This window comes from Fragaria vesca, linkage group LG4 (genome assembly GCF_000184155.1).
Source record: "Fragaria vesca subsp. vesca linkage group LG4, FraVesHawaii_1.0, whole genome shotgun sequence".
Taxonomy (NCBI): domain Eukaryota; kingdom Viridiplantae; phylum Streptophyta; class Magnoliopsida; order Rosales; family Rosaceae; genus Fragaria; species Fragaria vesca.
This window is the reverse complement of record NC_020494.1, coordinates 19,414,801-19,438,259: the sequence shown is the minus strand read 5'-3', so window position 1 is coordinate 19,438,259 and position 23,459 is coordinate 19,414,801. Positions and strand designations below refer to the sequence as shown.

Here is a 23,459-nt window from a genome sequence, read left to right as displayed (position 1 = left end):
AAAAATCGGGTGAGAAGAGAAGAAAAATCGGGAGGGAGGGAGAAGAGAAAGAAGAAGAAATGGGTTGGGCTCGGCCCAGCCGACCCAACACCCCTTTTAAACCCAAACTTCCAAAATAAAAACACCCCGAAAAATAATACCCGAATAAAAATTACCTTTTACTAGCTAAAATTTACCATTTTTACCGTCGTCGTATTTTCCTCATACGAATAATCCTCCGCACATAATCGTCCCCGAAACCCCTCTAGGGACCAATTAAACTATTTACTCAATGATCGAGACGGTAAAATTCTTATTATCATCATGCTAGTAAATAAGGTAAAAATATAAGGGTCGGGATGTGACATGTTTCGCATGCTAGACCTGCAAATTACGAAAACCCAACTCAAATCTTCACCAGAACTCTAAGATCTGAAGGAAACTAAACAAAAAGTGAATTGTGAAAGAGGAGATGATACAGCTTTGATGATGGAGGTGATGATATATTGATAAAATGTAACGAGATTATTGAAACGAAGAAAGCCTTTAGGATAAAAATTAAAAAATCAAAGAGGAAGATCTCGCATACCAGTTTTGGCGTTCTGCATATATTGATAGAGGAGGCGAAGAAAACCAGCAAGATGGATTTGAGAAAGTGAAAGAAGAAGTAAGAAAAGGACTAATTAAGTGAATGCTATTGCATACATGTTTATATTTAGCATTTGTATATTATGTAGTAAAGAGGACGTGTGGTCTGGTGGTTTAAGACTACTCTTTGCAACTAGGAGGTGAGGGTTTCGACACTCAACTCTTGCAAAAATTCCCCACTATTTTTGAATTATGTGGAGTATACATGAATGTCGATAGGCTCGGTATACCGAAGGTATGCAATACCTTAATACTGTAGCCGAGTCGAATACATGATATGGCTCGGTTGAGCTAAGCCGAACTCTCGGTAAGTCGAACTTTCGGTATAACTCGGTACCGGCTTGGTTGGAATTTCGGTTGGTTCGGCTTGCTCGGCTCGAAATGCCAGCCCAAATATAAACGGGACGAGACGGGACGGGCCTAACGTTTTAACATTTAAATACCGTTCCGTCCAGGCAAATTTCAGGACGGGTTCGAGATTATGGTTTTTTATGCCCACCCCTACTGTGTTGTAGCTTAGTCGTTGGTATCCTTTTCTCTATTTTGTGTTGTAGTTTCTATATGAGCTCGACCATGAGACTATAATAAGGTTGGTGATTAGGTCCTCCCAAGGCTAAGGATCTGTTTTTCCCAAATCCGATTGTCCAGAGCTTGACCTCGGGAGGAGGGTCAGGCAGGCCACCTGGCCGTCCTCCAAAGAAGGCCAAGGCTGCTCCGACCTCAACTTCGGCTAATGCTCCTGCTGCTCCGGTGAGTGGTGGTGGTAGTGGTGCTCTTAGAGGGAGAGGCAAGCCACCGAAAGTGATGCCCTCCGTGGCTCCGGTGGGTTGCTGAGCTCACAGTAAGAGTGAAAGTCGTTTAGTTTTTTTTATTTTATTTTTTATTTTAAAATGGTGGATAAGTAACTAACGGTGAAGAAGTAACTAATACAAGTGGTGGAAAACTGATAAAATGTTATTCACATATGGACTAGTTTCTAGATCAAACATGTATAGTCAATTAATTATGTTTGCTAAAATTGTTGATACAAATGGAAACCAACCCCATCTATGTATATATATCAAAAACCTTACCTTTTTTTCTCGTCTAGATTCTTCTTCGCTTTTTAGGCTAGTTCATCAATCAATTTCGTGTTCGAAAACTCAAATCTATCTATATATGGTTGTCTAACTATTATTCACTATAACTATATGTGATCAAGTTGGTAATGGTTTTGAGGAGCAACATACTAGTTCTTTTGGTGGCGGTGACTCTCTATGGTACTTGTTTTGTTGCTAGTGTTGGTGTTGCTTACAAAGTCGACCCAGATGGTCGGGTAATAGAAGTTGAATACGATCAGTGGTCCTCTTCGAAAGAATTTGAACTTGGTCCTGCTTTGGTAAATAAAATAAAGAGAAATACTTTTTTCGCGGTATGCTTATAATGAGTTGTTAGGTATGTAGATCATGGACTTGACCATTGGCTCTAATCTAGTGTTTCAAAATCAATATCCCATTAATAAAACTTTAATCTTAGTTTCTTCCAATATTTTAGTAGATCTAAAAACAAAGATTGAAAAAAAAAATAGCGTGACTGGGTGGTTGAAACTTGAAATGAAGAAGCGATTTCTTTACTGATACATAAATAAAAAGGATGGTCAAAACTCATGATATAATAGGGTCACAAGAATATTGCTTAAAACACTTTCACTCACCTCTACCATCACAAAGCAAAGCCAACAAAAATGTTTTATCAAATTGTGGATTGCCTAAACTCTTTGATATTGAAGAAAATCACTTCAAAGAATTATCTTTATAAGAAAAAAAAAAAAAAAAACAACACAACAAAATTAATGAAATGTAGTGACAAATAAACTTTCATTTTTTCTTCTATTCACAAAAACGAAGAAATTAAAAGACCAAAACACCCTCAACATATATTGCGTATAAATAGCTAAAGTTGCAACACTGACGGCGGCACACAAAGTTGCAACACTCAATGGCCTGCACAATCGATTTCCGCTGCCTAGACGAAGGCTTCGGCGGCAAAACCTACAAGCGGAAGCGCAATCCCGAACCCGCCGCCGACGATGCCGCCATGGAAATCGACGCCGCCTATCCACCTCCGGCGAAGCGATCCGCCGTTTCCTCGTCGGACAACCCGGACAAGCCAGTCGTCTTCGGGCGGCCGAGCTACGACGGCGTCATCGCCGGGAAGGTTTCAGGACGGAAGTGGAAGCAGCCGCGGAAGCAGAGGTCGTCGGCGCTTCAGGTGAGCCGGAAGGGGACGACGTTCGAGGAGAGGGAGAAGAACAAGTCGGTGAAGAAGGCGTACAAGGAGAGAATGGCGGATCTGAAGGCGGAGATTAAGAGGAATAAGGAGGAGAAGAGGAGGAAGATGGAGGAGAGGGAGAAGCGGAAGAAGGAGAATATCTTGAGGACTGGGACCAAGTTGCAGATTATTTCGAATCCCAAGACGATTCAGAGGATTGCGAAAACAAAGGATAGGAAGAACCTGAAGCCTGTGCCGGAGGAGTTGATGAAGAGGAACAATAAGAAGAGTGGTCTTTTGGTTAGCCAATGAGATATGAATGCTTTCGATTTTCGATTTTGTTTACTTCATTTTATGATTGAACGATAATGCAATGTTGTTGTTATGTGTTAATGGAATCGAATATTTCAATATTAGAGTGCTGCATTGAAATGATATATGTTTGTTTTAAATGTGAAGTCTTTAATCAATTTTGCATTTGGAATGAGTGATTTTAGTTGATGTTAAGATGGGAGTCATGAGATTAATGCCATTTTTCTGTGGGTTAGTTCTGACTTGTGAGACATGAGATCTTCACTATTCAGGAGATGCTCAATAGGTACCAGAAGAAAACCAGCCTGACAGACTAGTCAATCTTTGGCTTTCTTTACTTGTGTTATTTTTTGTGGTTTTTATGGTAGAATTGGCTTCAATACTGATTTTCGCTTTGGGAACCAAGAGTTGTTTTGTTATGTGTTAGTGAAATCGAATATATGCTATTCAGTGTTGCAATGTTCATATGTTATAGCTTCGCTTTCCCATTTTTTTTCCCTCAGTTTTGTATTCTGAATATGGATTCAAGTGATACGGTAATTCTGGAAGTGTTTGACATACAGTCTTTTGCTACATCTGAATTGTATGCCAGTAGTGAAACAGTGAAACTTAAGTATTTTCTTTCCAACTTCATAGGAATAGAGGAGGTCAAACTGGGAAAGTGACTAGAACATGGTAGGATAGGATCAACCACAGAAAGTTCTCTTGTCCAGCGTTCGAGATTGAGTAATGATTATATTGTCATTGGAGTTCTAGGCCAAGTTTGTGTTACTGTAAAAGGTGTAGGCTAAGACTTGGAAAAAAAATACATGAATATATTTAGTGCAAGTTTATATAGGATTTGTGCAGAGTTATGTGATCAGTTATTGTTCATCTACCTTACCTGGTCAAGCAGTGAGGAGTGAAGATTGGCTCTTATAAGTTATAACCTCTCTAAAATCTTTTGTCTTTTGGTTCGGAGCAGAATTGAAGTTTAGTAGATTATTGGGGATGGTTAGAACAAAGTGGCTATAATTTCTTCAATTCTGTAAACCCAAAACTTGTAAGGGATGAAAGGTTGTAACCAATAATGTGTGCACTCTACATTATTTTTGTTATTTTATTTATATTCAGTATGTCTGATAGTTATCTGGTGTATGAATGTCTAATTATATGGATAAACACCTGAGTAGTCGAGTATAGATTATTGCTTAAAACAGCGTTGTGCAGCTTTGGAGAGAAATAGCAGTTACTGCAAAAGATTCAACTCTAGGCTTTTTTCTTGGTACATAATGTCAACTCCAGACTTGATTCACTGATTCACACTTATATGAGTGCTTTCTCTTTCAATCAATTTCTTGATTCTCAAGCCATACAACCATATTGGTTGGCATGTTGATTTGCTGTTTAAAAGCATCAGCAGCATCAATCTGAAGGAGATGAAACACGCAGCAGACGAACAGTGATCGAATTACAAGGACCAGATAACCAGAACATCAGTAGCACAAATTCAATCCATATAAATAGCTTGTAATTTCTTTACTGTGTACACTGTAATTTTCCAATATCACTACAGGAAAATATGTCAAAGTTATTAATCTACTTCAATTACATCATAATTTATATGATAACAATACGTCAATACCCATCCTAATCTGTAGAAAACTGCATTTCAGCTTTTAACCTATTCACTAGAACAAACACATGAACTCACATGGAGCCAAACCACTCGACCCCTAGCCAAACCAACATAAACTCAACCAGTGTATACTGTTAAGTATCATTACCTGAAAAGAAGCAAAGATATTAGTGTTAGATTCATGTTTACTATAGCAGATAGGTAAAGGTAATCATGTAACCGGTGGAAATTTAACCTACCTTATCTCAGAGTGAAGTGGTTTACTACAAAATTGAACAAGAATGTTAGTATAACAATGTCCGATACAACTTTATCATTCATACGTGCCGGAATCCATTAACAACTAAATACTCGAATTATAGTTTATGGTAAGAAGAATCACCCTTCCCTTGGTTCCAGGCTTCTACATGAATAACTTTTGAGTCCTCCTCCTATGTCTTTCTCCAAGCCTAGTATCTGTATGAACAATCATCCAGCATTTCAACCTCAACACAGTAAATCAAACTGTAAAGTGTTAACTAACTTAACTACTCAGAGAGCATATATGCTGCACGTACTAATCATATCGTCATCCTTTCCAATTTATCAGAGTGAAACTGATAGCTCAGATGATCACAAGTTATGAACCAGAGTTATCAAATAGAATCAATCAATTCAGTGCCTAGAATCACAACACAAATGAAAATAGAATCAATCTCTGAGAAGTAACAAAGGACAATCAATTCACTTGTATCAGTCTTGGGTTTCGAAGCAAATACCCAACGCGCGCAGCTTTATACAACTGGAATCAAATAAAATCAAGAGTTCAAGTATCACATGTAACACCAAATCAAACCGAAGAGACTTAGAACTAACCTTAGCTTCGTCTTTCAGTTCCAAGCAGCAACTCAAACTAACCATATTGAGCTAAATGCTTCAGAATTGCTTCCGTGTTGTTTGTGTCAGGATTGCAATGAAGCAGTAGAAGCCATTGTAGAGCCCCTCATCCTTGCTCTCCACAATTCTTGGAATTATTGCGGAGATATTTGAGGAGGAGAGGAACCCTTAAAGAATGGGTGAGATCGAACAATGGAGTTCAACTGTGAATTAAGCTCTTGTATTCGGGGCGACTTTGTCCTTTTTTTATTTATTTAATTGTGTTTCAAGGTGGGGCCCACTAGCCCGCTGAGGCCCATTACGACATGACCGCCTAGCCATGCATGTTTCTGCCTGGCCCGCATGTTTAAGATTTCTAAGTCGTTATTTGTTTTTGTTGTTTTTGAAAGGTGGGACTTCCTGGCCCACAAAGGCCCATTAAGACATGACCGCCTAGACCTATATGGGCTCCGCCTAGCCCACGTAGTTGAAAAAGTGGTTCGTGTTTTTTTTTTTTTTTTTGAGGAAAGAAGTGGTTCTTTATTGTTTCTTCCTTGCTCTCGTTTGATTCTTGTCTCTTTCTTTCTTCAACCTCACAACCGAGGACACCATCGAGAAAACAACAAAACCCAGAACACGAACAGCATCTACCTCTGCCATCCCAAATAGTTGGAGTCGAATGTTCTGATAGAATATTAGTCTAGTGTTCTAGAGTTTGAACGGGAAGATTGATATTGCTGTGACTCTCTCTCATGGAATCATTGGGTTTATGGTAAAGGTTGAGGACAAGGGTATGCTTGGAAATAATCCAAACAAGTAAGCCAAAGACTACTTGAAGTGACATTAATGTATACTTTTATCTCTGCTTAACTACCCAGAAATAAAACCACTAACCAGGTTTTGGGAGCGAAGTTAAACATGTAAGAATAATTGGCAGGATCATATGCGGACATAAATCGTCGTAATTGGGAGCAGCGGGAACTTAGAACTTGTATTGATGCATAGGAGTTGTATGTTAGTATTCCTTCATTTCTGTTTCATTTTGAAGTTTCTAACAGTTAGGACTTTGGAACAATGTGTGTAGCGCGGGATTTGCAAGATTTGAGTTCATAATTTTTTTTCTTTTATTCTCATTTCTAATGTATCAAAGTGCAAGATCTATATAAATTCAATTTGAAATACTTAACAACAAAGCACTTATCATAGTAGTAAAAATATATCTCTTGTGTTTTTTCTTCTCAATTCTTTCTTTCACTCTTTTCCTAATCTACTCTTTTCATCGGAGACAGAACAAAACAAATTTCAGAGAGTCCTTTCTAGATAGTGTGCGAACTGCGAAACCCAATCAACTTTTTTTTTCAGCAAAAAAAAAAAACTGGCCCGAGCCCAAAACTGTTTTTTACTGTATATGAACAGTAAATCACTGTAGATAAACAGTGATCAACAAATAGATATATAGTAAATTACAGTTCATACTCATCGTTCATATAAAACTAAAAGGTTACAGGAGACTAGGCGTTACTAGTAACGATGAAGGTTGTAACAAGGTGAGGATAGGATCGACTGTGTCTCATAAATTTCTCAACTTGTGATGAAAGGTACAGAGTCCAGTTGCATTAGTATATACTCACACTCGTGCAGACATGCTATTGAAGTTTCACATCACAGGGAAAGTTGGCACCAGAAAATGTTTTCTTTGTTATACATATATATTTACACTCATTGCTATGCAAAACTGGCACACAAGAACATGAGTCTCCTACCTTGTCAACAAGACCAACAGAATCGGAGAACGCTATGCTACAACCCAAAATTTCACACATCCCCTTGAATCATTATAATCCAATGGGATGCTTCAAGCATATACAGATCCCGATTTATCAGTACTGGCTCATGTTACTGAGCTGTGGACCACGGAAGCAGCATCTGAGTAATACCTGTTGTAATTCAGGTATTCCCAGAAGTGAGAGAGTCCAAACTCACCATGTTTAGGTGATTTGAGGTAACAGGAGTGCAATTCTTTCATATTTTTGTCAAAGGTTCGCTTTATGGCAATAACCTGCAAAGTAGATGCACAAACAAAATATGAAAAACTCATCAAAAAGTAAATGGCTCTCTTCACTCGCCAGAAAAAGTTGCAGATAGCTGTTTTTGGTGCAATAAGGCATGTTAGCAAAAGCAAACAGAATACTTATCATGACTTGAGCATTGCTGAAAATCATAGACTGTAATTTGCCTTGTAGGCACACACAGATAAAAGGTTGCAGGCAAATAAGGGCACATAAATGGTGCATTATACCATGTTGTCTACCATTCTAACACTGATTTCTGAGAATGATGAGAACACCATCCCCAAGCAGATGGACTAGTTCAACGTAACATTTACATGGCAGCACTGCAGCACTTTGTCCTCTCCGTTTTTTACTATATATGATACTTTTAGTTCAAAGGCAAGGTAACCTTATATTTTCCTGTACACATTTCTTGACAAATTTAAAGATATGAGGATCACCTGGGATATATTGATTCCAGAGAGTGTTGCAACTAAATTCCCTTGACCTGTTCCAGCATTCCATACTCCCCCAGTAAGACAAGACCTGAAGTCTAGAGCACACTGCAGAATGCTCTCAATGATGCAAGCTATAGGTTTTGTTTCATCAGAGAGGAAACATCTGCAAAGGTTAAATTCATGGTTAAGACAAACACGGGGCAACAATATCAAAAGAAAGCGCACATACTGTGAAGCAGCTAACCAATAAGTCCAACCTATCTATTTATCTGTACTGAATCAGCTATGTGCTACAGTCCGGCAGTGAGTTCCAGTAAAAAGGTAGTATGTGACTTTGTGGTCCCACTTTCATGGAAAACACAACATAAACTAAAGAGCAAAGGACTTGACAGAAAATTACATACAAAACCTTCTTCTCTGATGAGAAATAATCAACAAATATTGACAATTGGAACATCATCACAGTTGGAAAGTCAACAAAAAAAGTGGAAATGAAGCACAATATGGAGAGTCCCAATCCCCAATCCTTGCAAGACCTCACCTACATCCCATTTCCAACCGACTGTGCAGGAAAGTCTAGAAATTATATCCTATGATTGGCATGTATCCTATACTTGCTATTACTAACAGCAAGTCATATCTTTCTAATGTGAGTTCTCACAACATTTTCCAAGGAGGGGAATATTCCTCTCATCCATGTTGCTTATTACTCAACCACTTGTTTCTTGGGACAACAAACAACCTTATACCTTACTATAGATTTGTTCCTATGACTGGCCCTGACCCCCTCGGACAAAAAGTCTCATTATGCTCCCAATCTCTCCACAATTTTTTGTAATTCTAAATATAGGTATGTTGGTATACCACCAGAAACTAACTGAAGTCAACTGTGTGACAGCATTTGGAGAATTCTAATAAATAAGAGTATGCAATGTAGAATAAAGGAGAGGCTGAGGACGGTTGATTCGGGGCAAGCAATACTGGAAATAGGATTGTGGCAATCCTCGAGAAATATAGATGTATCATGTTGATATATTATATCTTTTATTAGTTCGTAACACCACTTGTCTGCATCCTTTTAATCTCCCATTCACTTCTGAACAATCGGATCTTGAAATTTCACAGCTTTCATGGACCAAATTCCTGGCCCACACATCTATCTAGTAATCACAGCCTCTACAGCTACATTGATGTAAGCAATGTAGCCGCCCAGATGCAGCACAAATTGGGGGCAATTAGTCACAAAGTATTTAAGCTTATGTAATTAAGAACATAAATATTTCAATTTACATGGATTGCATATAATAAGTTAACTATTTTATCACATGATGTCAGGGGACTTACATGTGAAGTGAATCTGAGAGATATGCCATGTGCACAGACTGAAGATCCATCATATCTTTGACCTACAATTAAAAGCAAGATTTTATCCATCATATCCTATCTCTTCCCTGTCAAATGTAAAGTAGGAAAACATGAATCAATTCATTATAATATCCGTTGCATGCCCATTCTAAGGAACAAAATTATGCAGTAAAATATGAAATATCAATTTTATGCGGTGACATAAAGAATTGAATAATGTCATTCACATTAACCTTCCATAAAAAAATCATCTGAAAATCACTTTCAGGCTCAATTTATGAATATGTATTAGAAAAAAGGTAGCAGGCTGCGAACCTTATGCTTAAGTGAGTATAGAAACCTGCACCATGATACATGTGAAAGCTGCGACTCCACATACTGCTGCAATGTAGAAACAAAGTGATTGACCTGATGCCTGGAGATAGATCAGAGAGATGATCACTGAATACAATTTTCAGTTAGTCTTCAACCTAGTTAATGCAGCAGCCATAAGTTGGTTGGAAAAGAAATATCTTCTTTGGAAGCCTAAGACTAACCCCAACCCTTTTTGGACCAAAGGAAAGTCTCCATTTTAGTTTAAGGGTCTCAGTTTATGAAGAATAGTTATGAGTCTAGTGCTTTATAAGTCTATTAAAACCTGAATACTAAAAGGTCTTGAGTGTGTGCTTATGGATCTTTAAGTCTATTTAAGTCTCATCTATTATCAAGTTATGATAGTCTTATGGTGTTCTAGAAGTCTAAGGGTTGTGTTTATAGCCTATAAATATGGCTATCTATTGTAAACCAGATTCAAATGATTGAAAATATATCTTCTTGAAGACTTGGCCCTCATTTCTCCCATCTACAGATAAGAAACCTCTGTTTCTTATAAAACCATTCTGTTTTCTTAATCTCTCAACATTCTCCAGCCCACCCTATTCATTCTCTCACCAAGTGCTGCTCTCTGCTGCATCACTAGTAGTTGATCAAATTAAAAACTTGTCAGGAAGTTAGGTTGTTTGAAAAGATGGTTGGCAAAATTTCTCTATATCTTATTTCATCAACCTTGCAACAGATAATAGGAACTCAATCAAACGCATCTCAAAACATCTGTGAAAAGAGGGTCGTTCGATCGAACTGCTATTGTCCTAGCAATAAATGAAAAGAAATCGTACTTATCTTCAAATATTCAGAACTAAATTTAAAGAAACGAATCTTACATAGATGCAAAACTAATCGACAGATATCTGTATGACTACTATAACAACTATAACAACAATCAAATGTGAAAAGGAACAATTGAGCAAAACTAATCCACAGATATCTGTATGACTACTATAACAACTATAACAACAATCAAATGTGCAAAGGAACAATTGTGCAAACTACCTCATTTTCACGATTGCATTAAAATGGCTCACTTCCTTCTCATGTTCTTCAGAGTGGTTATTCCGATAAATCAAGTGGATCAGATCCTGCATCTTTAAAGAATATTTTAGTATTGTTTGTGTGACAAAAATAAAAAGGTCAGTCAAATGTACTTCCATGATGCAAATGCAAATCCAAGTGGCCTAATACATGATTCAAAACTTCAAACCGGTGCCCCTATCATTAAATACTAAATATATCCTCCATATCCAAACAAAGACTACAAAATCAAACTGTTATCCAAAAGATTGGATCAGAATCAGAACAGTTCAACACAATTTTCTCTATTAGAAGGATTCCTTATGTTCAAAAAAAATAATCCACACCTTCAATTGGCGCCATACATCAGTCAACGAAAACAGAGCAAGTTTCACTTGTATCAAGAAACTGAATATCTCGGCATATTTTTTCAATGCACCAGGAGTCAAAACAATGCTGATGGGCCAGTCTACTCGATATCCCAAACCAAGGAAGTTAAAGGAATGGACTCCTGCATCATTGACACAATAATTACATGATAAGATACAGAGAGTCCAATAGAAAAACAAAATAAGAGAGATGACAGAAGAATGTCAAGTTAAAATTCCAAAGCACAATCAAATCCGAACAGGGCACAAAAGAGGGCATGTACTAGCAGCTTGATCAAACAACAATAAATTTAGGTGCCAAAAGCCGATCAGACTTGTATTGAGATGCTTAGTCCAAGAAACAAAAGAAGAAAAAAAAACTGTGTAATAATGTACCTATAGCAGATGCTGAAAGCGGCACTGCATCATGTCCTTTCAAGTACATAAATAATCTGTCCTTATTACGATCACGTTCACATGATGACCTCTGAACCGATGACTCAAGAAAACTTTGAATTTCAGAAAGTCTATGATCTGCCTGTGTAATACTCCATTTCTGTAATTCCAGAATAAAAAGGAGTCAGATGGGGCTGAGAAATCATATAACAGTATTTAATTATTTATAGTGAATGGAAGTTATTATTACATGATGCCAAAGAGACATAATAAACAAATCTGCCCAGTCTGCTAATTCCATGAAGTGGTACCGACGCAGAGCCAGCAAATGTTCTTGCAAATCAAATCCTTCTTCAAGCAAGTTAATAGTTAACTTGCTGACATACTTATATCTAGACTGTTCAAGGATAACACCTTTGTTAACAAAATTTTGCAAGGATAGGAAAAAGAATAGCATTCCAAGTCAATGACTCAATAACATACTCAGAAAAATAATATAGAATGTAAACATCTATCCTTCTTCAATAAGACATTCGAACATGCTTTTGACTTTTATATTCCAATGGCTGGAGATCATTAAAAGGTAGCAATAGATTTTCCATCCCAATCCTCAAAAGCAATCAAGCACCAAAACAACAAAATGATGGTCCAATATTGTAGTCAGTTATGCCTCAGATGTTTCTTCTAATATATATATAAAACAAAGGCAGACACATAAGCTTTATTGAGAGAAGAACCGTGAACTTGGTAAAGACACCTTAAAGAAACCAACTAACTCCTATATGCAACTATGGTTGCTACATGTTACCAAAACCATGTATAGAACAGATTCTCCTCTTGATAAAACACAAGCTTGACCAAAAAAAAAATAAGAACAGCATAAAGCAAGTATGTAAGGATACTGGAGCATGATTTCCTGCAGAAGGCATTTGTCAATAATAAAATCAAGTGGCATGTCAAAACTGGCCGCCAAGCTTTCTCTGTGATCTTCAAGTCTATTTACGACAGTGTCACCAAATCTACCAAGCAAACTCTCCCAACAACTACCACCAGAAACATTTGTTGAAGTAGCATCTCCTTCACTGTGGCCCCTCAAATCTGAAGATGGAAGAAAGTCAGATACTATTGTTCTTCCAATCAGAACATCATCTCCGGAAGAACATTCTTTTACATGGTGATCACTCCTGCCATTGGTATTAGAGGCCCTATAGTCCATAAGCCCTACAGGAACCTTCATCGGAAACACCTTACAAGGATCTTTTATGTGAGAGAAATCAAAGTAAGCCAAAGAATCCCCATGGTCTGTCTTGCATCTCTCTTCAGGCCTGGAAGTTAGGTGAAGGAAATTATTTTTTGTCAACATTGGGTTCATGCTGAGAAAATTGTTATGGTAATTAACCTTCCACTGTCGCAATGCAAATGTATCAGAAGTATTACTGGCCTTTTGAGATTCAATCTTGCCAAAGGCTTCTTCTATTGATGCATTATTATCCATGATTCTTTTTCTAAAATATGATGAACCTTCCTTTAAGGCTCCCGTTATTCTTTCATTCACCTTTGAGGCAAAGTCTGTTGGACTTGACTTCAGACCTTCTTTGTACTCTATATCAATGACAGACTGTTTCTCAAAATAATCAGGCCAATCCTTATCAGAGAGACAATCTGAAAATTGAACGTCTAACATCTGACTCATAAGTATGCCTTTATGATGAGAATGCCCAAAGGCATCTTCTCTTTCACAACTACTAATCTTGTCTATAAGACATGAATCTGCACATCCATGGGGCTTTTGCACAGTATCAACCGGAATACCTATTGAGAAGCTTAAAGCAGAGAAATACTTTTGTTCTTCCACTATGATGTGACTAGGAAACTCAGGTGTCCGCTTGAGCACGTTTTGCTCTTCAGACATAGTTGAGCTTGAACATTCAGATGACTCGTATTCATCTGCAGTGTAGTCTCTTGTACTTAACTCGTCCGAATCCAAATCATCAGCCACCCTGATAATTGGAGAAATTTAACATTCACAGGATAAATGCATACGTAGCAGAACCTAACCTCTTCAGATGTTATGATGTTATGCACAAAAAAGTACAAATAGAGAGACAGAGAGAGAGAGAGAGATTACTCTTGTGACTCCTTTTCAATATAACTTTTATCCGATGGGACTAAAACTGGGATGGCTGAACTCCTTCCACTGTGATCCAAGAGAACAAGCGCGTCTTGTGGAACTACCTGCAAAATGAAAATCATGTATACTATCAAAAGAAAAGGGACCCTAAAAATAAAATAATAAACAGGAATAAGCACAATTTTCATCCGAAGAAACTAAACTATCAAAACAAACAACCTGTTGAAATTTGAACTCTAATTCCGTCAAAAGAATCTGGAGTCTGTCTTGCATCTTTTTGTAATAACATTCCCGTGAAAGTACCATGGCCTCTATATTTCCTTTGCTGAATGTCAATGGAGATGCATACGATGGACAATTGCTTGAAAACCCACTCCAGCAAGGAAGAAAAGTCTCATAAGTATGGTTCGTAGGGGCAACAAAAGTACACAATTGAAGCAATTTTGCTAGAACTTGCAGCTGCTGACCTGCTCTCAAAAGTGGAATCAAGATGTCCTTCAGAAAACAAGGAACAGGAACTCCATCTCGTTCCTGAGATACGAACATCAACCATCAGAACTTTAGGAAGAAGAAAATGACTAATTCACTGAAAACAGAATGTAGTTCCCATGTTCCAAAGATCAAAACGTAATTAGCATTACCCTGATAGTTGCCAATGGGAAGTCAGTAGAGATACTGGCTTCAACATATGGATCATGAGACTGAACATATTCAACCAAAAATTCCTCATAAGGATCGCTAATCTCAGCTTTGAATATCCATGATCTTATAAATCCGAAGTATGGTTCACATGCACGAAGAAAAAGAAATTTTAGTACAGGACGATGAGCAGGATCAGCAACCTAAACAGACAAAAAAGTATATAAACACGTCAGTGATAACATTAGCAGAATCCCATTTCAAAAGCAAAACAATAATATGTTTGAAGTCCAAAATTAAGATCAGAAAAGATGCCACAAGAACCAATGAGACGATTACAAACATGTGATAACAAAAAGGCCAGTGAACCAACCTGCAATTGAGTATACAGATATGTGAGTAGGTCACCCCCTCTGTAGAAATTACAAAACTCAGATTTGGCTTCCGCAAGCAACTCATCAAAACAAGATGCTGCGAAGCAATCAGAAAATCGATACAAGTTGCATATGTTTGCAAGGGATTCAATCTGAGTCCTCAATTCCTTAGTGTGCAAATACACCTCCAACAAACTAACTTCCGAATGGACCACACTGTTGAGACACCCCACCGCAGAAGGTGGCGAGCCCCGCCTCAACCCCACAGAAGCATACAATGTATCCAAAGCACACATGTAACCCTCCACAACCTTCCCCACCGCAACCACAAAAGCCTGATTAACAAGACTATACGGAGCAGACTCTCTTTCTTTACTTCCACTTTCGACATCTAAATTGGTAAAGTGATCCACAAATTTTCCAAGAAGAAAGACCAGCAAACCTGAGCAGCCTATGGAGTGGAGAATATTCCCCAGAGCCTGAGTGCTCGAAGACCTACTCCACAGGCTCGGGACCTGATGAAATGTCCTATCCGCCGCGTCGGACCGAAACGCAGCCGAAAGCTTCTGGACACTAATCAGCGACGATTCAAGTCCTTGCAATGCATTCATCGCCAATCGCACCAAACTTGCCTCCTGTAATTCCTAGGTTTATGAATTCCTGAACTGAATTGAAATTTGAAACCCTAAATAGAGAGAAATGGGACTTACGGAGACGGAGGAGGCATGGTAGAGGGAGAGAGGATTGGATGACGGAAGATGGAAATGGCCGCTTTCGGAAGGGATGGATTCCCATGTGGTTGGAGGAAGCAAAGGATCTTCGAGCTTCAAATCGTGGAGCAATGCGGATGTGAAATCGGTGTCCAGGTTCATCTCCTCGATTTTGGAGATTAGGGCATAGCCATCGGTCTTCTCTCTTCCCCAATCGAGTAAAGCAGTGGAGTGGAGACTACAGACTATAGAGTACCGAACTTTTTTATACGGGGAAAAAGAAAAAGGTCTTTTTAGTTTCCCTCCATTATTTCATTTTAGTAGATCCAAAATGGCTCCTCAAAAAAAAAAGTAGATCAAAAATCAATTTTGGTTTGTTTGGGCGTTTGAAATTTGAGTCGTGTTATCATGTCGTGCAACTTTAAACTCTACACGAATAACCTAGTTTTATTTCTAGAACTTATCTTTGATATCAACGTGTTACACGATCGTTTATTTTTAATACTATGATTTGAGTTTTGGCTAGCTTGTTTACAGTCTTAGAGTTTCCTCAAGCTGCTTCAAGGTTGTAGTATGTGTGACGATGTCGTTCCGGCTTTCATGTTGGGGTGGTGCAATGGTGACGTTTTTGCGATGGTTGCAAGGTTGGGACGGGCTTGAAGAGTTGTCATGGTTTTCATGTTCGTAGGGTCGGTACTCTGACTTACTCCATGTTTATGAGTCTTATGAGCTATATTATTTCATTTGTTTTAGGTTTTTGCTTAGTTTTAGGCTAGGACTACTTGCAAGTCACTTGATTGATGATGTGAAGATAGAATGAAGACTATAAATCCTTAATTCTTTTCTCTTACCGTTGTAATTTTTATCTGGTCAAATTAAGCGCTCATCATAAGAGAATTTCTTATTCGGCCTCAGGTCCTCACCTCATGTGTTTGAAGTTTTTTAGATTTCAATTTTGTTAATGGTGTGCGCATATATACACTATATTATCATATAAGTAATTGAATCAAATAAAATACTACGAGTATATTGCATTTTAGTTGTTCTGTTTACTCAGACTACACGATATTTTTCAACATAATGTGTAGTTCCCTTTCTTTTGTTACGTGATCTCTCGAGACAATTCCTGAATATTTTGTCCAATTAAGACCCGACGCACCAAAACCGTGAGAATCGCTCTCTCTCTTTTTGGATCTCGAGCAAGACAGTAGATCACAGAATCAATACACACCTTGGCGCCACGTGGGGGAATATTATATAGCATAAACTTGGCACAAACGTCGCCCGATCCCCTTCACTCTCTCATCTCTCACAGTATTTCCCTCTGAAAAGAAGAAAAAACAAAAGGGAAAATTTAGCGTAAATCCTACACACTACACTTTGCCACCTTTCATTCCCATCCTCCTCCTCATTCGTTCGTTACAACCACCTTTCGTTATAAATCCATCTCTCGGTGAGCCTCTCTCTCTCTCTATTTCCATCTCTGTCACTCTGTACTGTGTGCTTGCTCCGATTTGAATCGTGCTTTGTTCTACAGCGACGGAAATGTCGATCAAGCGAGTCCAGACGACGCCGTTCGACGGCCAGAAGCCTGGTACCTCTGGTCTCCGCAAGAAGGTTCGTCTCCGAAGCTCGATCTGGTTTCGTTTGTTACTCTCTTCGTAATTCGATTCAGTGAATTTTCGCATTGTTTTCGTTGATTTCGTATCAGCAGATCATCAGAGTAGTTCATGTGATTGGAATTGTTTCGGTTTGATCTCTCTTGGATCAAATCTGTTGCTGCCTGTGTAGTGATTTTGTCATTGGATTAGATCATAGTTGTGAGAATTGCTCAAGTTGAGAATGATACTAGAGTCGATGAGAGTTACTGTTCCCTAATTTTCGCCGTAGAAAAATGCTAGTAAGATTATTATCTGATGATTGTGCTAAAGATTTTGCACTTATTATCATTCTCCTCCGTGTGACTGATCCCTATGATGTCAGTGTTGTGTGGTAAAATATGGAGTCGAATGTGTGCCATACCGTGCCATGGTTACTAGATTCCACGTAGATCGTGTGTTCTATGTTTTTAAAAAATGAATATGCTAGGCAATGTTAGCTTCCATGAACAAAGGAAACATCAGGAGTAGTCAATCACATTTCTGTAATGTTTCAGTTATTTCTGTAGTCAATCACATTTCTGTAATATATGATAATAGAGATTGCGTGTTAGCAGATGCATACCTTTCTTAAGCTAAGTACGCTACTGATGTGTACTGATTTGTTTCAGTATTGTGGTGTGTGGTACTTTTCAGGTGAAAGTTTTCATACAACCCAATTACCTGCAAAATTTTGTTCAATCAACATTCAATGCCCTTCCAGCAGATCAAGTTAAAGGTATATAATGTCTTCTTTGCTTCTACTCATACTTTTAGAAATAAGGCTTCATGTATATACATAAAGTTGCATGATTGAATCTGAACTTAAAAGTCAATTTTTGCTAATAAGGCACTAGAACTGGTGTACACACGTCTGTTTGATTTGATAAGGTATACTTTGGCTAATAAGGCCCCTATCTTCTTCTCATTCTTCTTTGGCACCTACGGTAGAGATCGGAGGTATTTGGCCCCCAAAAGGGATTGGGGTTTTAGATCCTCGGGAAATCCCTTTTCTTAATACCCCTATTCTCCTTTCATCCGGAGCTGCCGTAACTTGGGCTCATCATGCTATACTCGCGGGGAAGGAAAAGCGCGCTGTTTACGACTTCCATCATTTATTGATAAAGAACATCTAGTCACATTCTTTTGTCTGTGCCGATAGTAAAGTTAGGCGTTATGTTTTCCCAAAACAGATAGTTTTGTAGGGGTAAAATGGCGGGAACTTTGCAAAGTTTGTTGCAACTGTTGTAAGGATAGGGGACAAGCATTGGAGGATTAATCATAAGTGAGCAGGAAACGATATTGAACTAATCCTCTATCTTTTTTTTGATCTTTTTTCTAAAGTATTAACTTCTCATTTTTCTCAATAATGCAGGTGCTCGACTTGTTGTATCTGGCGATGGTCGCTACTATTCAAAGGAAGCAATTCAGGTCTTTTGCCTTCCATAATCTTTCAAAATGACTTGTTGTATATGTACTTCTTATACTGAAGATGTCCTGTATTCTGAATTATTATTATTTTTGATTGACAGATCATAATCAAGATGGCAGCAGGAAATGGTGTAAAAAGTGTTTGGGTTGGTACAAATGGATTGCTTTCAACTCCTGCTGTATCAGCTGTTGTACGTGAAAGAGTGGGGGCAGATGTAAGTTAAATTTTCTTGATATATACGTCGGCATTCATTATTGTTACTTTCAGTATTATTATTTGTCTCTTCTTCTTGGATAATTTTTGGTATTGAAACTGGTTCATATGTTTGTACTTTGAATCTAGGGATCCAAAGCATCAGGTGCATTTATTCTCACAGCCAGTCACAATCCAGGCGGTCCTAATGAGGTAGGTGATATTACTTATATTGAGTAAGAATTCCCGATAATTGCTGTGTAGCGTGACTGGTATAGGTTACGTATTAGTTCCAAGAGATGGATTGTAGCATATTTTTTTGTAATGGGCGATTGGTAACTAGGAAAAAGTAATTGTATGGTATGCTATTTAAACTATGGAAAGAACCAAGATTTGTTTTACATGGTACTGATTGGAAACTATCCCTTTTTTTTCCTTTTTTTTTTTTTCTTCGTAATTTTGGTAACTCTTTCTTTGTTTCTGATTGCAGGATTTTGGGATTAAATACAACATGGGAAATGGTGGACCTGCTCCAGAGTCGATCACTAATAAGATATACGAGAACACAACACAAATAAAGGAGTACTTAACTGTTGATCTACCTGAGGTACTCACTCATAACCTGAGCTTGAGTTTGTTATATTACTATACAGTATCCTTCTTTTGGGATATTTAATTTTGCGTTTTCAATGTACGGTAATGACAGAGCTTCCAATGTGTCTGACACAGGTAGATATCACTAAACCAGGTGTAACAAGCTTTGAGGTTGAAGGGGGAACTTTTACTGTTGATGTTTTTGACTCTGCGAGTGACTATGTGAAATTGTTGAAGTAAGCTTTTTTATATAGATACGTCTGCCTCTTTAGTTTGATGGTGGAAACCATAACATCTGGACATTGTTTGTATCACTTATTACTTGTCATTTCCCAGGTCAATTTTTGATTTCGATTCTATCCGAAAGCTTTTATCATCTCCAAAGTTCACATTCTGGTATGTAGATGGATTCTAGTTTTCATTATTTTGTTGGATGAGTTCTTTTGAAAATGCTCATAGCGGTTAGTGGCTCTGTGACTTATCTGTATTGTCTTGTTAAAGTTTTGATGCACTACATGGAGTTGGGGGAGCTTATGCAAAACATATTTTTGTGGAAGAGCTTGGTGCAAAAGAAGACTCTTTACTCAACTGTGTACCCAAGGTTTTTCGATGTTCACGACAACTTTGTTTTTTTATTTACTCTAATCTGATTCTGTTCATATCTGTAACGCTGTTTCGCATGTGATTCACTTCATCAAAACAGGAAGACTTTGGAGGAGGGCATCCAGACCCTAATCTGACCTATGCAAAGGAGTTGGTTGCTCGTATGGGATTGGGTAAATCAGATACTCAAGATCCCCCGGAATTTGGGGCTGCTGCTGATGGTGATGCAGATCGTAACATGATCCTTGGCAAAAGGTAGTATCAGCCTCATTAGTGTAGGTTTATTCTTGTCTTTAACTTGCATTGATTTCAACTTCTCTTGTTCTATTAGGTTCTTTGTTACACCATCAGATTCTGTAGCTATCATTGCTGCAAATGCAGTTGAAGCCATACCTTACTTCTCTTCTGGTCTGAAAGGAGTTGCCAGGTACTTATATAGTCCGCTCAGCTTCTTTTTTTCTCTGCAAAGTGGGTGCAGACATACTGTTATCTTGAAACCATGATAAAGCTTTGTCAAGTACATAAACAAGTCAGGCAGGTACTGAAGTGTCCTGATCCTCCAACCTCAGTGTGAGGGAGGTGTCAATGGGCCACAAGGCTAGTCACTTAACATAGCATATGTTAATCTGGTATATTGATTGATTTCTGAAGGTTAAAAAAGGTTAAAAAATAAGTAGGGATACGAGTTCAGTTCTGAGTATTATGCAATAGTTCAACAGGCCAATGACCTGCAAGTTTGTCTATCTAAACATCTTGCAAGTTTGCTAATTGATGTTTTGAATGTACGTCTTTCTTTTGGATATATCCTTGCTGTTCTTGATCATAATTTCTTGAATTTTTTCCACTTGTAGGAGCATGCCCACTTCTGCTGCCCTAGATGTTGTAGCCAAACATTTGAATTTGAAATTTTTTGAGGTACTCTCACTCAAATGTCATGACCCCCTTCCGATTATACCGCTCCACCTAAATGCTATACTCTGTGTCTGAACCTTAAGCTACTGGTGGAAATATATAACCTCTTTTTTCCTTTTATATGCTAGGTACCCACTGGCTGGAAATTCTTTGGTAATCTAATGGATGCTGGTTTATGTTCAATTTGTGGGGAAGAAAGTTTTGGAACAGGTCTGTTTTCGCCTTCTTTTTTCTATAATTGGTCAATCAACATTTGGAATTATAGAAACTGATACGATCTTAATGCAATGTCAATTGTCATGTCTTTGGATAGGGTCTGATCATATACGCGAGAAAGATGGTATCTGGGCAGTTTTAGCTTGGTTATCTATCCTTGCTTATAAAAATAAGGATAATATTGGTGGGGACAAACTTGTGACTGTTGAGGACATAGTTCGCAACCACTGGTCTACTTATGGTCGCCATTATTATACTCGATATGACTACGAGGTATAAATTACTTTTTGGTGTTCTTCTAACTATAGAACCATGCAGTGTACTAATCATTTTATGTTCTCTCTTGAAGAATGTGGATGCAGGGAAGGCAAAGGAACTGATGGCATCTTTAGTGAATTTGCAATCTTCCATTCCTGAAGTCAACAAGTAAGTGTTTGTAATACTATACCAACAAAATTCCTAGGTCAAATGTGCAAATTCTACTGGTCTTTTTCTTTTTATCATACTGTCTAGAAAATGGTGATATTGACAACTTGAGGTGTGCTTCTTAGAGGCACCATCATTGCTATATTTGTAATAATATATTTGCCTCATCTCCCCACTTTTCACGATTAATCATGATCCTTCCTGATGTTAATCTAATTTGTGTGAGATGCTAGCTGATTTTGTTATTAACTTACATCAAGGCTGAAAATCATTTTAATTTTTTCCTTGTGGAAAAGGATTGCACAACATAAGGATATTATGATTTGAGTGCCATCTTTTGTCAACACAATGAATAAGATACAGATTTTCAGTTTAGTATTTAGTTTTTATTTATTCTCTCCTTTTTTTTTCTTTTAACATACTGGTGCTGTTTGTTTATACAGGATTGTGAAAGGCGTATGCTCTGATGTTGCTAATGTTGCTGGGGGTGATGAATTTGAATACAAGGATCCTGTTGATGGCTCTATCTCTAGCCACCAGGGTATCCGGTACTTGTTTGAGGATGGATCACGATTGGTAAGTTGACTAGCTTTTGTTAACAGTTGAGATATTTAATCTGGATTTATATGACCCTGGCATAAGAAGGTTATTCCTGCTAGGATAATGCTATTGCTGTTTATTAGTATTATTATTTATATCTGGTGTGAAATGCTGCCAGAATTCCACAAAAGCAGCTAGCTTTACAGTAAAATATTTTTGTGATTTGTTTTGAAGTTTGGAAAATAAGTATTCTTTCCAGAAGATTTACATGAAAACCGATATTCTGCTTCACCTTTCATCTTTTATCTACACAGTCCACCTTTTTTGAATACTTCAAATGAAATAAAATAAATCATAGAAATCATGTTGGCCAATTTACTTTGTATATTACTACATCCAGCTAAGTTGATCTAATGATTCTTCCTTATTGTCTGAACATGATTGCAGGTTTTCCGCCTCTCAGGCACTGGCTCAGAAGGTGCAACCATTCGTCTCTATATTGAACAGTATGAGAAGGATCCATCAAAAATTAGCAGAGAATCTTCAGAAGCACTTGCTCCTCTTGTGAGTTAAATCTTCATCTTACTGCATGGTCATTACTAAACTCTTTAGCCAAAATGTTGTAGCTGACTGATTAATAATGACAGGTTGCGGTTGCTCTTAAGCTTTCCAAGATGCAAGAATTCACCGGCCGATCTGCCCCAACTGTTATCACATAAATGGAGAGTGCCAAAATCACATTAACGGTGTGGTTTATTTTGCTCATCTAAAACGACATGAGCTTGGTGTCTTCAAATGTATTAATAATAAGACCATGTAGTAATTTTGATGTTTTCAGCAGCCTTGCTACAGAAGGCAAATGAGAGTCATGATGAGTAAAAATACTTCTCGATATAATTTTGATTTTCAGAATAATGCGACTTGAGTTATACTTTGTGATCGTATCCAGCTCTTGTGTTAGTGTATAATTTCATTATCTGCATCTTCTTAGTTACAACAGCAAGGTGTGGAAAGATTGGATCAGAAATCCACAAAGAAGTCATGACTGGTTTGTTGTGGATTGCATTATGTGGTACTGGGAAACTCCAGTACAAAAGGGAATTACAATTTGTCTCGTCTTGTGTTGAGTCATTTTCGCGTGGAGGGTTCCTTTCTCTTTGTCTTGATTCTGTTTGTGTTTATTGCCCATAATACTGTGCAGTTTTCGTTTGGAAGACTTCCAGTTATATGGGTGGTAGCCATAGCAAGATATAAAGTTTCTTGTAGTTTCTAGTTGACGAGTAGTGCAGTCTCGCGTTTGGTCCCAGTAGTGCTACATGATGGATGTTGAAATTAGTGAACTGAACGTTTAGCTACTTTGATCTTTC

At 37.9% G+C, this 23,459-nt stretch overlaps 2 protein-coding genes and 1 pseudogene across 3 annotated transcripts; 2 read left to right on the top strand and 1 right to left on the bottom strand.

The window, feature by feature from the left end:
- Positions 1–2,587: 2,587 nt before the first annotated feature.
- On the top strand, positions 2,588–3,311 carry LOC101302928. Its single transcript, XM_004297416.1, has one exon. The coding sequence runs from the start codon at positions 2,605–2,607 to the stop codon at positions 3,187–3,189; it is 585 nt and encodes a 194-aa protein (XP_004297464.1). The 5' UTR covers positions 2,588–2,604; the 3' UTR covers positions 3,190–3,311.
- A 3,844-nt stretch (positions 3,312–7,155) lies between these two features.
- LOC101306719 lies at positions 7,156–15,702 on the bottom strand (annotated as a pseudogene). The gene is made up of 13 exons (XR_184593.1): positions 15,547–15,702; positions 14,830–15,474; positions 14,459–14,659; positions 14,037–14,348; positions 13,815–13,921; positions 12,589–13,686; positions 11,937–12,078; positions 11,687–11,846; positions 11,220–11,433; positions 9,852–9,999; positions 9,516–9,577; positions 8,175–8,334; positions 7,156–7,721 (listed from the first exon to the last, which is right to left on the bottom strand). The product of XR_184593.1 is annotated as an uncharacterized LOC101306719 (transcript).
- A 1,154-nt stretch (positions 15,703–16,856) lies between these two features.
- On the top strand, positions 16,857–23,368 carry LOC101302642 (phosphoglucomutase, cytoplasmic-like). The gene is made up of 19 exons (XM_004297415.1): positions 16,857–16,993; positions 17,078–17,157; positions 17,835–17,916; positions 18,553–18,608; positions 18,710–18,823; positions 18,952–19,014; positions 19,292–19,408; positions 19,531–19,631; positions 19,732–19,791; positions 19,897–19,996; positions 20,099–20,253; positions 20,330–20,425; positions 20,850–20,913; positions 21,039–21,120; positions 21,224–21,399; positions 21,476–21,552; positions 21,996–22,128; positions 22,540–22,656; positions 22,740–23,368. The coding sequence occupies exons 2-19, from the start codon at positions 17,086–17,088 to the stop codon at positions 22,809–22,811; spliced, it is 1,737 nt and encodes a 578-aa protein (XP_004297463.1). The 5' UTR covers positions 16,857–16,993; positions 17,078–17,085; the 3' UTR covers positions 22,812–23,368.
- Positions 23,369–23,459: the final 91 nt, after the last annotated feature.